Source organism: Podarcis pityusensis (genome assembly GCF_964106645.2).
Source record: "Podarcis pityusensis genome assembly, chromosome: 16".
Classification (NCBI taxonomy): domain Eukaryota; kingdom Metazoa; phylum Chordata; class Lepidosauria; order Squamata; family Lacertidae; genus Podarcis; species Podarcis pityusensis.
Genome location: NC_138041.1, coordinates 11,043,789 through 11,061,299, shown reverse-complemented (window position 1 = coordinate 11,061,299; position 17,511 = coordinate 11,043,789). Strand labels below are relative to the sequence as shown.

The following is a 17,511-nucleotide window of genomic DNA, read 5'->3' as shown; positions in this document are numbered from 1 at the left end:
AGTCAGCTAACATAGTAGATGGCAATGCCTTTGTTTCCTCCTGCCTGGCGACTTGGTGGGCAAAGTATATCACAGGCAAACCTTCTTGCAGGTCCCCCAAATAAGCACCAACAAGACACACATTTTTGAGGGGGGATGGGATGTCCCCAGCATGATTTTAATTATATTCCAAGCCATCACTACACAGAAGCCACAGCCCTTGCCCTCATCACAGTCCCAGGCAAGGGGAGTGGCACAATGCTCACATGCATGCCACCCTCTTCAAAATTCAGAGTTTTGGGCCAGAACTGACGTAGTGATGGCATCGATTCCCAGTTCCTCAAGGGAATGCCATGATCGACATCCTCCAAGCCCCAGCAAATGAAGGCATCCGTCCTTCCACGAGCCCCCTGCCCCGTCACCCACACCATAACACCTGCCGCGGAGTTTACGCCTTGCACGATCTGGAAGAAAACAATACATGGTCATGTTTTCGGAGGAGAGCACATCTCCCTCCCTGCCACACCAATAACATTAAATGTCCTTCTGGAGACACAAAAAAAATAAAAATCCGTGGACCTCCTCAAGGCAGGGCTGTGATGCAGGCACGCTGAGAGGATGCTGGGGCCCCCAAATCATCGCTGCCCCACTGCAGAAGTCTGTGGTGAAGTGCCCCGCTCTGCCCACACAAAACAGACACACGGACAGAACGGGGGTCCCCTCTGACCAAGCAGCTTCGCAAAATCAAATCCAACTGCCTCGCGCAGTCGAGAGAGGTGGATCTTCAGGGCGCTCAGCCCACGATGATGCTGAAGCCGCAATGGAACCGGTTCTTCCAGTGGTTGAGGAAGGCGCCCAAGGCCAGGGTGACGGGCAGAGGGGGGAGCTTCTTCTCCAGGACAGCCCCCACACACCAGCTACTGTCCAGGAAACCTAGAAAAGGAAAGAGGGGGCACATTTTGTGTAGGTTTAAATATTTACAAACTGTAATTTGATTTATTTATTTTTTTTTAAAAAAGGGTAATAAGGCAGCAGGGCCCTATGGAAAAATATAGTATTACTACAATAGGGTTGCCATACATCTGGAATTTCCCAGACACAGTATGGTACTCAGAAACAGCGTCCAGGTGGAAATCACTGCAATGTCTGGGGAAATCTGAACCCGTGTTGGAAGTGTTGATTTTGGCGAATTTCCTTAAAAATAGCTCAAAAACTTCATTTTGTTGTTGGTGAGATTTTGGAAATATGGCGACCCTATTAACTATAACATCAATAAAGATTGGTTGGTAAAACACACACACACACACACACACACAGAGAGAGAGAGAGAGAGAGAGAGAGAGAGAGAGAGAGAGAACACCATGTCTGAACTGTATGGTTTTTAAAAGGTGCCTCAAATAAAGCAGGGTGGACTTCTGCTGGCCTTCACAGGGGAGGTCCTGTCACACTAGGGACTCAGCTCCTGGAAAAGGCCACCTGAACCTCAGGGGAGTGGGGGACCCCCAAGTTAAGATGGCAATAGCAGCCACCCAGTTTACAATTCCCCAGCGCCGGAACTTCTCAAGCAAGCTGCTGAGATGCAGTCTTCTCTCCTCTCTAAAAAGTCTGGCCAGTTTTTCTCAGACTCTGCTGGATGGCCTTGAGAGCCCCCAAGCTTGGCTTCAGGAGAGCCTCACACTCAGGGAAGACTTCCAAGATGGGACATCTCTCTGACAATCTGTTTAAACCTTTCCCTGGGATTCAGCTCCTGGCTTCCTCAATCACCAGCCCTCCTCCTCCAGCTCAGACATTTCTTGAGGCCCCAATTTTGTCCTCTTCATGCTGCTCGGGGTCATCTAGCTGCAACCTCCTGATTTCTTTTCCCCTCATCTCCTCAGGATGTTCCTGTCCCGTCCGTCCCCCCCCTCCCATGACACCTCCACAGGGCTCACGACAGACAGGAACTCAGGTTCCCTATCCCTGCCAAACTCATTTCCTGTCAATATACGATAAATACGATATACGATATCTTTATTGTCATTGTCCCATGCAGAACAATGAAACTGAAAAACTACATAAAACTACTACAAAACTACATAAAACTACTACAAAACTACATAAAACATTCAAACCCCCCTAAAAACTCTGAAACCCCATTTTAAAATACACTATACTATAGAGACCCCTTATGCTGCATTTAGAACCAGAATTGCATTTGCGTAGAAACTGGCAGCTAGTCCTGGCCTTTATAACCCTATACCTTCTTCCAGAAGGCAGAAGCTGAAAGAGATCATTTCCGGGGTGCGTACTATCCTGTCACAGGAAGACAGGCAACGGCGGATGAAGGAAGGGCTTATGGGAAGCAGGGCCTGTAGCAGGAAGGTTCAGGCATTTGATCACACTCTGGCCTCGCACAGGGAGGGCGTCCCAGCCCCTCGCTCACCTCTGAAAACCATGTTGGCCTGTGGCAGCGTGAGCTGATAACCAAAGGCAAAGCTCGTGTCTTGCAGCCGAGTGTTGGCCTCAAATTCTACCCCGACCTGGATCTGTTGAGGGGGAGAAATCAAGAGGTCAGACTTGGCCAAAGAAAGTGGGCAATGGGCGGGGGCGCCGAAGAAACTCCTTTTTGACTCACCTGGTCATTGGCACGGTGATAATAGCTGGCGTGAGCCCCGCCATAGCCAAGGTTCAGGGTGGCTATCCATTTGAGGGCTACAGAAAAAAGGGGGGAAATACACACAGGACAAAGGAACACATTGAAATTCATGGACCCCAATGAGGGTTTTTTTGGGGGGTGGAGGGGCAGATTTGTGTGGCTTAATGACATCTGTGTAACAACACCTCTATCCTGTCTCTATTCTTGGCTAAGAGTGTGTGTTAGACTACGCAGACACTTCTTGACGCAGCTCTCCTGGCTACAAGAGTCCACTTGAACCATTATACAGTTTTCCAGGGAAACCAAAATATCTGCTGTCAGACGTGGCTGCTGTTTTGAGGAAGGGAGAGTAGAATCCTTAGAAAAAAAGGAGGGAGGGTAGATCTTTTTCCTTGCCTCTCCTCCCACCTTCCTTCAGAAAGTAAAACACATTTATTTCATTAAGGGTGCTGAGAATTGTTAGGAGATCCCCCCCCCCGGTGTTCCCCTCACAGAGCTACATCCCAGAATTCCCTGGGAAGAGGAGTTGATTATTAAGCTACCCTGGGATTTATGGCTCTGTGAGGGGAACTGGGAGATAGCCTAACGACTTTCAGCTCCCTTAATGAACTACAGTTCCCTATATTCTTTGGGTGCCAGTAATTAAACATGACTGTTTGGAAGAGGTACAAAAGCATTTTAAAGGTATGGTGTGGATGTGGCCATCACCTGGGAGGCCACAGGTTTCTTCATCCCTGCTCTCATATATGTGTGTGTGTGTGTGTGTGTGTGTGTGTGTGTCTCTGCAGCTGGATTATTCACAGTACAGTGGTACCTCGGGTTATAGATGCTTCAGGTTACAGACTCCGCTAACCCAGAAATAGTACCTCGGGTTAAGAACTTTGCTTCAGGATGAGAACAGAAATTGGGCGGTGGCGGCGCAGTGGCAGTGGGAGGCCCCATTAGCTAAAGTGGTACCTCAGGTTAAGAACAGTTTCAGGTTAAGAACAGACCTCCAGAACGAATTAAGTTCTTAACTCAAGGTACCACTGTATCTCCCAGACGCAAAGAAGGAGGAAAAAATTTAGCAGCCATAAACTGATTTTGCCCTTGATACTAAGCCTCTGACACAGAGAAGCATTTGGACATGCAGGCTTCTTCCTGCCACATGCCGAAACAGGAAAGTCTGAGGCCAACTGAGAAATGAGCCTTTCTGCAAGTGTTTCAACAGCTCTGTGTGCTCTTGTTCAGGTGTGGGGAAACTTTAGCCATCCCGATGTTGGCTGGACTACAACTCCCATCAGCCCCAGTCAGCATGGCCAAGGACCAGGGATGATGGGCGCTGTAGTTCAGCAACACCTGGAGGGCTGAAGGCTTTTCATGCCGATCACATCTGATGCCGAATAAAGCAATATCAAGAAGCTGCTCTTTGAAGAACCATGATGGAAAATGGAGGCCAAGTATGTGGGGGACGAGCGCCTGCTCCTCGAGTCACGCCCCAAACCTTCAGCAAAAGGAAACCAACCTGTGTACTTCCCAGCAAGCGTGACGATGGCGCCCTCTTCCCCCGGCCGCCGGTGATACACCATTTCCCCGCCAAGGACTAACCGCGAAGTGATGCTCTGCAGGAAGTGTGCCACGACAATGACTGCAAAGAAGGAAGAGCAAGTCAGTGTCATCCCCCCCCCAAAAAAAGACTTGCATGCAGCTGAAAAATAACCAACACCCTTTGGAGACGAGCTGTGGCTTAGTGGTAGCACATCTGCTTTGCGTACAGGTTCAGTCCCCAGGATCTCCAAGCAGAGCAGCACTGGGAGAAATCACTGCCTGGAACCCTGGAGAGCCACTGCCAGTCAGTGCAGGCAGTACAGAGCTAGATGGACCTGTGGCCTGATGTAGTGATCAGGTGGTATTGCTATGAGGAATTATAACAAATATAGAGTAAGCCATCTGTGTCAGCAATGAAAGCATTGCGTTGACTGGGTTTAAACTATTTTGATATGATTCCTGATCTGATCAATCCACACCTCTGCATCCCTGTTCCATTTATCTTTCTTCACAAGTCACGTACACACTTAGACAGGCAAGCGTCCTGGGTCATCAAAGACAGTGGGCAGTTTCTTTGCTGTAGCTTTTCTGATATGTTAATCTTAGGATGTTAATCTTTGGGCCACATAAAGGTGATAATGATCGCTGTCGGACTTCCGGGTCAGCGCCATTGGCAATGGCAGAGCTCCTCTGACCGAGAGGAACCCGCTCCGTGAAAATCAGGTCTTGCCGCCGCGGCGAAGGCGGAGACCCTCTAAAAATCCCAGGCGGAGGAAGCCTGGGAACATGGGATTCGGCTGACACCAGGAGCGCCTCCCCTACTCGCAGGGAAACCCTTTTTTGGGGATCCGAAGCGACGTGGGGTGAGTGGCGCGGTGTTTTGAATCAACTGCTACTTTTACGGAGTGAAGCCGCACAGCCGTTGCCGGAGAGCGCTGACTTTTTCCTGTGGACAATTGGACTCTAAACAAGTACCCGTGAGTAGAACGGAAAATTGGATTAAGAAACATTTTAATTTGGCACTGAAGCGGGAAGGCTCTAAACAGGAAGTCCGCCTCCTGTTTTTTGTAAATAGATTGAAGCAAAAACTTTGTAAGCTAAAGTCTGGAAAGTCGTAAATAAAGTTCTAAATTTCCTTCATTTATTACCACCAAAACCCCTCTTGGAAGCAGGAGAAAAGAGGGGGGATTTTTGACTGTTTAAGCATGCAGGAGAGAGAGTAAAGAAAGATAAATTTCCACTGTCTCAAACCTGGGAACGGGGTGTCAGAGACAGAAATTTATGGGGAAGTTCATCGACTCTGAATGGAACGTCTTTTGACAGATAGTAAAAAAAAAAAAAAAAGAGAAACAAATTGACTCCAATGTAGCTTCTTGCAATCAAAAGAAACAAAGTATTTGAAAAGTGAAAGTAATTTTCTTTTGTTGGTCCTGTTTTCAAAGATGGATACAAATAGAAATTGTCTCCTCTAGAGGGAGCTTGTTAATTTGTTGCCGGAGTCGATCTGGGGACCTCACAGCTGTAAGATTAGGATCGTGAGACCAGACTCTAACCTTGAATAAAAATGTGTTTACAAGAAGTCTTGGTGCTTGCTTTTTGTAAGACAAGTGCTTTGCTGGAGCAGATGCATGAGAAGATGGATTTGATGACTGTTGCAGTTAAAAATTTTGGACAAACGGTGAATACCCATATAGAAACCATTCAGGAACCAGCCCAGGAACCTGTTTTGACAGGGCAAGCGCAAGTGCAGAAGAAAATGGAGGAGGTTGTTGTTGAACCTCAAGTAACACAAATGGAGAAATCCGAGGCTTTGCAGGAGTATAAACCGCTGTTCTTGAAGTTTGAATCTGGAGTGGACCAGGGGGGGTCTGGAGTTGTGAGGGCTCTTAATTTTGGAAGGACTTTGAAACATGCTTTTAAATACTTTCTGGATTACAGTGCTGACTGTGGGGAATGGGACTGTGGGGAATGGGCTGATCTGCTGAGGAGAGATGGAGATATTTTTTATATTTTTGGATTGGAGTCCTCCCGAGACTTACCCCCCAATGAGAAAGGAAAGAAATAAGAAAAAGATCAACAAAAGACAAAGTAAAGTGCAGGTATAAACAAGAAGAAGATCTGCAGAAGGGACATGGAAAAGACTTAAGAGCCTCGGACATAAGATCACCAGGTTGATGGACTAGATGGACGGAATAGAAAGGACTGACAAAACCCGAGAACAGGAAGAAGAGACGATGGCTGAAGATTGGAAGAAAGTTTTAAAAATTTATTTAGAAAAGTATTGTAAAATTAATGAGTATTAGAAAAATGTTGGAATGAAATTATTTGGCCTTAGCAGAAATGTTAAAAAGAATTATGTAAGAATATGTTATGGTTAAAAGAATTTGGTATATATAAGATTTAAGTTTTAAGGTTTTTTATGGTAAGATAAGGTTAAAATAGATTAAGGTAATTTAATGACAGAATATTGTGAAAGATGGAAAGGATTTGCTGAGATAATTAACAACTAGAATACAAAAAAGGGAGGTGTGAGGAGGTCGATGAAATAAGTTAATGAAAGTTAAGGATTTGGAAATATTGGATTTGTTTTTAAATTTTTTTGTTTATTTTTGCTTTTTGATTTTGATGTACGGTGTGTTTTGTTTTTTCTCTTTGACTTTGTTTATTGATTTGTATTGTTTAATTGTTATTTTTATCTACTTCTTTCTTTCTTTTTCTTTTTCTCTTGTTTTTTCCTTCTTTTTTCTCTGTAACTTAAAAATTCTCAATAAATATCATTTAAAAAAAAAAAAAAGATAATGATCGCTGTCCTCCTGGCCATCCTTCTTATCATGTGTATTGATTGATTATGACCTCTGGGGTTGCTGAATGCACTCCTTTGTAGTTTTCATTCATTTACCCAAAAGTATGCATGCCTAACTAGTGTTTGTAGTTTAACTTTGTCCCTGCATGGGGTTTGTTGAAATGCTCAGAAGAAATCTGATTGGTTCTTACGAACTATCTGTAAAAAGTTCTTTTGTGAATAAAACGACCTGGGCTGAGGGGTAGAGGGAGAGAGATTATTATACGCACCCTTCCCAGAGTCTTGCTGGTTCAAGCCTCTGTGTGTATTCTTATTAATCAGAGTTCAGTCCTTCCTTTACTTTGAGAACGCCTCAGCCTGACTCAATATAAGCCAGCTTCCTGCGTCCCCTCCTAGACTGAGCTAACCAAGTGTTGGGGCAGCTACAGCAGAGATGGGCAACCTCTTGTCCTCCAGATCTTGCCGAGCTTCCAATTTTTCCCTTATCACTAGCCATGCTGGCCAGGGCCAATGGAAGTAGAAACAAATAAAATCTGTGAATAATGGGAGGGAAGTGTATTAAACCTGGGAAACTGGATAGTGACTGGTTTGTTTTGTGAAAAGGGAATGGCATAACAAGGGAGACGAGGAGATTTTTTTCTGGATGTTTGTGAGGTTTGTAAAACTCGGATATTACGAATGAGAGGATATTATTGAGGAAATATGATTTAAAATTACGATTAATGATTTATATGGACAGATTAGCTCTACTTGATTAAGTGGGAAAACAGAAAAAAGTCTGAGCAGGAATTGAACATGCAGCGTCAATGGAAATAGCAATGGATGGGCAAGTATTATAAATTAAGAAAAAAAGTATTTTACTGTGAGCAGCAAAGAAGGGTTGGAAAAGAAGCTGAGGCTGATGGGAATTGCAGTCTAGCACCAAAGGTTCCACATGCCTGTTCTATAGGTCACACCAGCTTGGAGAAAGGCAGAGTCTGAGCAGATCACTATGGTTTCTCTAGAGCAACGGTTGTTAGGTTGCAGTCTGGTCCATCAGCACGGACAGAGGGAACTTTTTCTAGTCTGAAGGCAACCTCCCAAGAGCTGTCACATGCCAACGACGGGCAGGCCAGAGGCCAAAGTAGACAAAGCAATGCATGCAAATTTGTACTTTGCACAGGAGGCAACCTTCTAAACACACAAACACCTCTCTATCTCCTTCACCCAGGCAAGCCAAGAGGCATTATCAGAGTTCAAGGGAATGATCTAGCTAGGCAAAAATAGTTGGGTGAGGGGACAGCAGGGCCAGGGAGGGCTGTGGCCTGGGCAGAGTTTTGAGCAGAGCCTGGGAAGTTTGTTTTAAAAAGGAACTAGTTCAAGTTCAACATGTCCGAAAAGGAACTTAATTACAGTTCATGTCTGTCCCTTAATGAAACAACCTTCAACAACGTTCAGTAGTTCATCCAAGTGATCCAGGGCAATTTCCCTGTTCCCACACCCAGCATTCAAAATGGTAAAAGCAGCCATGCCGGAATTTAATGGAAACTTAAGAAGTTTTTAATTGTGGCTGCTTTTACAATGCTTTTACCTGGAACTGCTTTGAGAGGTTTTCAACTGTTGCTGTTTTTAAGAACCTTTTACTTTCTTCCAGGATGTTTTTGCTTGATTTTTGTTTTTATTTGTTTATTAGATTTATTTATTTGATCTATACCCTCACTAAGATCTCAGGGCAGTTCACAGAGCAAAAACACAGGATAAAAACTTGAAAAATAAGTAAAACGAAACAGCGAAACAATAACCTCCCCCTTTCCCACAGACGGATTCAAAAGGCTGTAGAATATTAATCCATTTTAAAATTGTGCAAATCCGTTTGCCTCGGCTTCTTGGGAGAGGAAGTGTGGGACAGGAATTCAATAAAGAAATAAAATAACACACTAGTCAGGAGTTGAGGACGGAAGCAAATTTGTCCCACCCGGGGAGGGGGGGACTGCTAGGCTGCTACTCCACCCCTCTCCAGGCATCGCTGCAGGCCACAAAGAAGCCATGATGTTCTTGCCCCATGTTCGAAGCTGCCACCAGGTGACATAGGGCCTCTCACTGTTTAGCAGGCCCTACATTACATGGTAGAAACTCCATCCTTCTCTAGGGTTGGTTGCTAAGCAACACAGCAGCTGCGGGAGAGTCGCCCCCTCTAGTGGTCATTTGAGGGAAACATTGGTCTTAGGGGCTCCCCCTCCCATTCTAGGCCTCCAAATGTCTTTTCTTTCTCTTTTTACTACATTTATTTACCACCTTTTCCTCCGAGGTGGTTCTCTTTTCCCCATCTTAACCTCACAGCAACCCCTGTGAGGTAAGTTAGGCTGAAAGACAGTGACTGGTCCAAGGTGACCTACGAGACTAGGACTAGCCACCTGAGAAACAGTTTCTATCCAAATGCAATTTTGGTTTTAAACGCAGTGGAAGGTAGTTTCTATGTGAGCATATTGTATTCAATGATGGGGTATGAGAGTTTTTAGGGGCTAACCAGGCTGGGATAGTTGGGATAGCAGGCTTTTTTTTAATGTCTGGTGTAGATTTTTTCAATTTTGTTTTCAATTTCGTTGTTCTGTATGGGACAATGATAATAAAGATTATCGTATCGTATTGTATCGTAAGTGAGCTTCGTGCCCAGTGGGGATTCAAACCCTGACCTCCAGGTCTTAGTCCAACACTCTTAACCACTACGCCAGGGTTTCCCAAACTAGGGTCTCCAGCTGTCTTTGGACTACAGTTCCCATCACCCCTGACCAGTGGCTGTGCAAGCTAGGGATGATGGGAATTGTAGTCCAAAAACAGCTGGAGACGCACATTTGGGAAACCCTGCATTGTGACCTATTTATTCTGCATTCATCCAAGTCTGGTTCCCTCTCACTGCCTGCCTGCCTCTCTCCCCATTATGTCAGCCTCTCTCTCTGCCTGCTTCCCTACATTTGTACAGGCAACTCTCCATTTGTGCATGCTCAAGGCACATGTGACAACGAACATGTGCATCGCGCAAACCCAGAAGGGGCAAAAACGGCCCCCGAAAGAGCCCCAAAATGGCACAAAAATAGCGCCTAGCAATCCCTAGCAAGCAAGTGCAATCCCATGAGCCTTTGCACTGACCGCTGAGGCCCATGGAGAGCTGGGAGTTTGAGGAAGGAGGCTGGGAGACAGCAACTGCGGCGTTTGCAAGCTTTTTCCAATTGTGTTGCCAATATATGTGATTTCACTTAAATGTGTGGTGCTTCAAAACGTAACCATCGCATAAACAGAGAGTTGCCTGTATCTATCTATCTATGCACACACACACACATTTGTATATTTTCCTGGACAAGCTGCCAACCAAAGAACTAAGTCCCCCCCCCCCCAGAGAGGGGCGGGCAGGATGCAAACAAGCCTACGGCAATTGCCAAAGATTGCCAAGATGGCAGACGGGCACTCACTCACTCGACTCGCTGATCAAGTCAGGGTTGCCCAGCGTCAGGGTGGCCGTGTAGTCATCTCCTCGGTACTCGGTATCAAACTGCCAAGTCACAAATTTGGACTGCTGAGTCTGGAACACAAAAAAGTTGGGGGGGGGGCGGGAACAGGGTTGGGCATGGACTTTTACTCAAAACGAGTTTACAGCCTAGTTCTCAGAGATGCAAAAGCTCCCAAGGGGCTGTAGGGGGACCACATGTTAGCAAAGACTGGTCCATTAGGGCAAATGGGGCATTGTCCCACCCATCTCGTCTGTCCCGTCCCCCCCAGCTCCCACCTGCCTGCCTTACCAACCACCAGTCCAGGAGGTGACAGTACAGTGGTACCTCTGGTTATGTACTTAATTCGTTCCAGAGGTCCATTCTTAACCTGAAACTGCTCTTAACCTGAAGCACCACTTCAGCTAATGGGGCTTCCTGCTGCTGCCACGCCGCCGGAGCACGATTTCTGTTCTCATCCTGAAGCAAAGTTCTTAACCCGAGGTACTATTTCTGGGTTAGCAGAGTCTGTAACCTGAAGCGTCTGTAACCTGAGGTACCACTGTATGGCCTTCCAGCTTCCCCTCTCCTTAGTCTCAGTGTTGCCACTTACAGAACTCAACAGCAGGGAGGAGGATGGTGGCAAAACTAGAATTATTTGACTCTGTCTGTCTTTAGCTCTGGCGCCACCCACTGTTGGGTTCCATGGCTTCCGCCCTACCAGCCCCAACAGGTACCAGCCAAATGCTGCTGCGCTCCGATTCCCATCAACCCCAGTCAACAATATCTGGAAGGCCCCAGGTTCCCAGTCCCTGATTTACAGCCTCTTCAACCTCTCAGACAGGATGCCGTTGTTAACGTGAGAAAGCCTCACAGGCGTGTGAGATGCCACCTCTGAATTTCTTTATTTAGGATTCATTTTTATTTAGAAAAATATTTGCATACTACCAATTCATAAACAATATACCTAGTGTAAAATGCCATTAAAAACAGTGAGGGGGGGAGAGATAGGATGGTTTTTAAAAATTAACCGTTGCATAAGTCTGTTGCTTGTCATCGAACACTCAAAAAAATATACGCTGATGAGTTTTCAGCCTGGCAATACCAAAAGCATTAAGATCCTGCCTTCAAGCCCGTTGGCCTCAGACCCAAACACTCCCTGTGCAGTTTTTACCTGGAATACAGCTTTTGTCCGTATCCGCTCAGCCAGTAGGTGGAGCACTTGAGCATTGAGGCTCCCAGCATTATTAATGTCTCCAATGAGAGTTGGGAAGGCCTATGATGGAAGCAGGGAGAAGGTAAGGAGAGCCAATGGCCCATCTCGTCTTGCCATGGCCAAGCACTGAAATTTAGCACCAAAGCAGCACCTGAGCTAGAGAACAGTCTCCCCACCTGTGTGCTCCAGCAACTGGCATTCAAAGGAAGGAAGACTGAATGAGTTAGAAACCCATGCTCAAGAGAGCAGATGGTGCATAGGTGCTGCCATTTTTCCCTTCCACCTTATTCAAGATGGCGTCAGGGCGAGCAAATGTGGATGCCAAGTATCATTCTGGAAGCATCTCTGCCTCTGCAGAGGTGGTGACTAAGCAGCAGGATGGAAGGAAGAAAAGAGATGCAACTTTTTACTTGGGGCAGTGGGAATTTTGGGTAGAAGATATTTATTTCACTTTTAACTTGTATATAGCCTTTCAGTACACAAGGAGGCTTACAGCAACAAAATATGCACACCTTATAGTAATCTGATCCAATACAGAAAGTCATAATGAAACATAACTTCAAAAGTAATATTCAATAATCGATTAGAATATAACAGTACACAATAAAATTAATTCTCAAAACGCCAGCAAATAATAATTAAATATAAAATTGGGGGACTGGGCAACCTGTGGCTTCATGGAATGACCCTGAGTTCAAGTTCCACCTTGGGCAAAAGATTCCTCTAAATTAGGAAAAAGGCCCAAATTTTGTCATCTTTCCTCACAGGGGAGTTGCTCCAACTCCTAGATCGTTTTTAAAAATAAACTTTTATTAAGACTTTTCAAAAGCCCCCTAAGACCACATATCTAGAACCATGTTGCTCTTTTCAGCACTTTCCCCACTTGTCACAACCCCACCCCCCAGGAAAAAAATAAATGCTTTGCTCACTTCCGTGGGGCTCAACTGCTGGTCTCCCACATACGTTGTATTGAGATGATAACTTGATTGTCCAATTGTGCTCATGTGAATAGTATGGGTCACCTGGAAGAAGGAAAAAAGATGCACTCCGCTGATGGAAGAGAGTCTTATCGTCTTTGAGAAATGAACACCGTGATCCAGCAGATAGCTCATACTCCAGGTTTGGGAGCTCTGGGATCTGTAAGGCTGGGTGCCACCGCTGGTCAGCACAAAAATACAGGTAGCACAGAAGTATGTTTTAGCATAGGTGGTCCCAGCACACAGAACCTGTTGTACAGTAAAATTTTATCTGGTTCGTTGGGTTGCAATGGCATACATAGAAGCCTTATATGGAGTGTATAGATCCCCATCCATCAGCAAAAAACAGATCCCCCCCCCCCCGCCTTCCTATTATTCCAAAAAGAAACTCTCTGGAGAATTCCTTTGGGGAATCAATCCCTAGGCAAATTATTTTTTGTTGGCATCCATCTGTCTCAAGAGACAATGGAGTGGACCTCCAGGGGTGAAGTCTAAGCACTGCGTTAGCAGCACTGAAGTGGCCTCCCAGGGTGCAAGTCTCTTCAGTGTGTATGGGGGTCCTGGGCTGCCCAGACAACAAGACCCTCCTCTTGGCCTTGCTGATGTGGTCCAAAGGAAAGCAGAACAAGATGTCTGGCACCAGCTTGGCTGCAGGAGTTGCTGGAGGGAGGTGTACAATGCACCATCCAACCGTCTTAGGGATGCTATTCTGGATTTCTGTAGGGTTTACCCCATCGCTTTTTTTCTCCCGAAGATAGTGGAGGTTTAGGATCCGAAGTTTCCTTCTCCCATTGGACCTACTCTTTGTCCCATCCACTCAATCCTTCAGAGCCTGTCTTCGCGTGCAGGGGAAGCCCCTAACTCATTGAGGGTTTGAAACCCATCGGCTCCCCTCACCTGGTTTAGTTGCCAGGGTGTGGCCGCTGTCACATGCTGACAGCTTCTGGGAGCCACAGGTGAGATTTGAGTGCAGGCTGGGAACCAAAAGTGGACAAAAACTGCCCCAGAAAGATCATGGCGTGTGTCCCCCACCAGAGGCACTACCCCTCCCCTTACACCTTACAGGGAGCAATATGGTAAATATTGAACAGTATTTCCCACTTCCCCCTTTTGCCTGCAAACCAGATGCTGTTCCTCTGTGCCACAGCGCTTCCCCTGGGAGCTGGACCCATTTCTCCACTTTATATGACTAAAAATAGCCAGCATGATTAATAGCAGCAAGGGTACGAACCTGAAAATGGCTGGTGAGGGATTTATTAATGATAAGCTTGACTCCTTCTGTCTGCTGGGGGAAGACTTCTGGAACAGAAGTAGGGAGGGAGAAGAGAGACAGGAGTAGTATTTAAGCTTACAAAATGAAGAATATGAATAATCCAGGAATTCCTAGACCAGAGATGGAGAACTTCAGCTCCAAGGGCCAGATGCGGACCTCCAATCCTCTCTACCTGGCCCTTGACCCTCTCCCCAGGCCACACCCCTCTTGAGTCCTGCTTCACCCCCTCCTTGAGCGTTTTTGCCTGACTGGAAAGCATCCTTGAACTCCCTTCATGCCTCCTACATGCCTGGATGGATGACAGAAGTGTGTGTGAGCACATGGGGAAGCTAGTCGATTGTCCAAAGGCAAAATTGTTTTACAGCCACATAAAGTGAGAGATTTCTGCATGCACATCTCTCTCCAACCTCCACCCAGCAAGCAAGAGGAATAATCATAGCTCAAGGACACATTTCTAGAGGATTATTACTATTATTATTATTATTAGTACCCTGCCCATCTGACTGGGTTGCACCAGCCCCTCTGGGTGGCTTCCAGCATAGATACAAAACATTACACAGTACTTTAAAAAAACAACAAAAAAACCTTCCCTATAAAGGGCTGCCTTCAGATGTCTTTTAAAAGTCAGATAGTATTTATTTCCTTGACGTCTGATGGGAGGGCGTTCCACAGGGCAGGCGCCACTACCAAGAAGGCCCTCTGCCTGGTTCCCCGTAACCTCACTTCTCACAGTGAGGGAACCACCAGAAGCTCCTTGGAGCTGGACCTCAGTGTCCAGGCAGAACAATGGGGGTGGAGATGCTCCTTCAGGTATACCGGGCCGAGGCTATTTAGTTCTTTAAAGTTCTGTACCAACACTTTGAATTGTGCTTGGAAACATACTGGGAGCCATTGTAGTTCTTTCAGGACCAGTGTTATATGGTCCCAGCAGCTGCTCCCAGTCACCAGTCTAGCTGCAGCATTCTGGATTAGTTGTAGTTTCCGAGTCACCTTCAAAGGTAGGAAGCTGCCTTGTGTAGAGTCAGTATTCTCTGCAGATTAACATCTCCCGGCTCTATGCGGAAGTGCTGGGGGGCTGAATCTGGGGACCTTCCACATGGAACATAGGAATCTTCCTTATAAGTAGTCGTTGTGATCCTTGTGGTTCGGTATGAATGAATTTCTCATGAATTTCAGCCGCGGGGAAGGAATGAAGAGGGAGATCATGCAGGCAACAGGGAAAGCTTCTTGGGGTCTGGTAGTGTGCAGCAACTCCTGCTCTGACTGGCAGCAGCTCTCTGGGGTCTCAGGATGGGTCTTTCCTTTCCTCTCCCCTACTGGTCCTTTTTAACTGGAGATGCCAGGGACTGAACCGGAGTCTCCTTCATGCGAAGCAGATGCTCTGCCTACAGAGCTATGGCCCTTCGGCAGCCACACAAAACTACTCAAGGAGGGTGCACGGCAGGGCGAGGGCCAGCAGAGAAGTCCGAGGGCCAAACAGAGCAGCCTGGAGGGCAGCACTTGCCCCCAGCCCCAGCCCCGAGGTTCCCCACCCCAGCAATAGACCGTCATGAGGACTAGGGGGCTGCCTGCACCAAAGGCTTCATGAGAAAGGTGAGAGCTTTGAGGAGGGATGAGGAGGAAGAGCAAACGACGGCTTACCTTTGCATTTCCGATGGAGCTCATCGAAGCTGCCCGGGTTAGCAAGCGGCTCCTTCCGATGCGACCCCCTGCGCAGCCCAGGCAGAGGGGACAGCATGTTCCCCATGGCCCTCTAGAACCAGGCTAAGAAGCTTAGCTTTGGCCCATTGGTTTGGCGTTTGTTTGCTTCTTAAGGTAGAAATCTATTTATACGAACTCTTGCGTCCCACTTCCTGCCTCTCAGTTTAAAGAAAAGAATAGAGTAACGCCAGGTTTTAAGCGGAGGAGCGCTTTAACACCCGCAGCCGCAGCCATGATAACCACTCCCAACATCCCAGGACAACTCGCTTCTTCGGATATTTATTGCCAACGAGTTAACGAAGTTTCACAAGAAGCTTGCCAGGTCAGCCGCATAAAGCGGAACCTGGTTTGCGGGGTTTGCAAAGGAAGAGGAAGGATATGAGGGTTCTGAGCAGGGGGAAACCTGTCAGTGCATGCTTTGGATGCTCACGAGAGGCTTCTAAAGCAAGATCTGGAACATGCACAGAAGGAGAAGCTCGGATAACTGGGCACATACACGCACACAAAACAGCAGGCAGCGTCCTGGCAAAAAGCGGGGGGAAGCTTGTGGTGGTGGGGAAATAAGGGGCATCAGCCAGAAACTAGACTCTAGGAAGAAACCCACTCTGTGATCTTGATGGGGGCAGCCATCTTGGGCCCCCCTTGACCCCACCCGCCCTCTTCCAGGAAGCGATTTTCAACGGTTGAAGCCTAACATGTGCTTTCAGCGGCCATGTTTGAAACGGGCACGCAACACGCACACACGCCCGCGCGGAGGAGAGGAAGCAAACAAGGGCTGTGATTGGATAGGAATGTTGCAATCGCTGTTGTTGTTTCCTTCTCCCCCGCCCGGAACTGTTCTGTGATTGGGTGAAAATGTTGCCACCGCCTTCTTCCTTCCATTCAACATTCCGAAAGCGCCGCTCTGGCTTCAACCCGCTAAATCAGGGACATCTGTGGCTCTCCAGATGTTCTTCCATCTGGGCTCCTTGGGGAGGAAGGCTAAAATCCATGCTTACTTTGGGATCTTACTTGGGATCCCTTCTGAGTAGGCATGCATTGGATCGGGCTGCAAACTTCCGCACACACTGAGCGCAACGGGTTCCCTTCGAAGTAAACGCTTACCCAGAGATTTTGTTCCTAATTGGTGTTCATCTTTTAGTTGGGTGGGAGACAACGTGTCCTTTTTATGCGATTGCAGGACGAGCGCTTTTAGTTAAAAGTGCCTTCTAATCTTTTGGTGGATTTTAATTTAGTATTGTATGCTTTTAAAAAAAGGGAGGGTTGTAGTAATTTTATTTATTGACATTTATATTCCTGCATTGCAGGGGGTTGGACTAAATGACCCTTAGGGAGGGGTCTCTTCCAACACTACAATTCTAAAATCACAAGCAATTAGTGAGGGAGCTGCCAGATGGTGAGGCCAGAGGCCAGGAAGTGTTGCTTAAATAAAGTCATAAGAACCAGACAGAGAGGCTTTGAGGGCCACATTCAGATTGCAAGGTAACCCATATAATAATAATAATGATAATAATAATAATAAATAATAATTTATTATTTATACCCCACCCATCTGGCTGGGTTTCCCCAGCCACTCTGGGCGGCTTTCAACAAAATATTAAAATACAATAATCTATTAAACATTAAAAGCTTCCCTAAACAGGGCTGCCTTCAGATGTCTTCTAAAAGTCTGGTAGTTGTTTTTCTCTTTGACATCTGATGGGAGAGCGTTCCACAGGGCGGGTGCCACTACCGAGAAGGCCCTCTGCCTGGTTCCCTGTAACTTGGCTTCTCACAGTGGGGGAACTGCCAGAAGGCCCTCGGCACTGGACCTCAGTGTCCGGGCAGAACAATGGAGGTGGAGACGCTCCTTCAGGTATACTGAGCTGAGGCTGTTTATGGCTTTAAAGGTCAGCACCAGCACTTTGAATTGTGCTCAGAAACCCAGTATTTATTTTGG

General features: G+C 46.6%; 1 protein-coding gene across 2 annotated transcripts; it reads right to left on the bottom strand.

Moving 5' to 3' along the window:
- Positions 1-122: 122 nt before the first annotated feature.
- TOMM40L (translocase of outer mitochondrial membrane 40 like) lies at positions 123-16,246 on the bottom strand. 2 transcript variants are annotated; one of them, XM_080984826.1, is made up of 9 exons: positions 15,513-16,246; positions 13,830-13,897; positions 12,551-12,643; positions 11,580-11,681; positions 10,395-10,500; positions 4,119-4,241; positions 2,594-2,670; positions 2,402-2,504; positions 123-912 (listed from the first exon to the last, which is right to left on the bottom strand). In XM_080984826.1, the coding sequence occupies exons 1-9, from the start codon at positions 15,616-15,618 to the stop codon at positions 773-775; spliced, it is 918 nt and encodes a 305-aa protein (XP_080840952.1). In that variant the 5' UTR covers positions 15,619-16,246; the 3' UTR covers positions 123-772. The 2 variants fall into 2 exon arrangements, with proteins under 2 accessions (XP_080840952.1, XP_080840953.1); XM_080984827.1 differs by having other exon boundaries at positions 13,830-13,894.
- Positions 16,247-17,511: the final 1,265 nt, after the last annotated feature.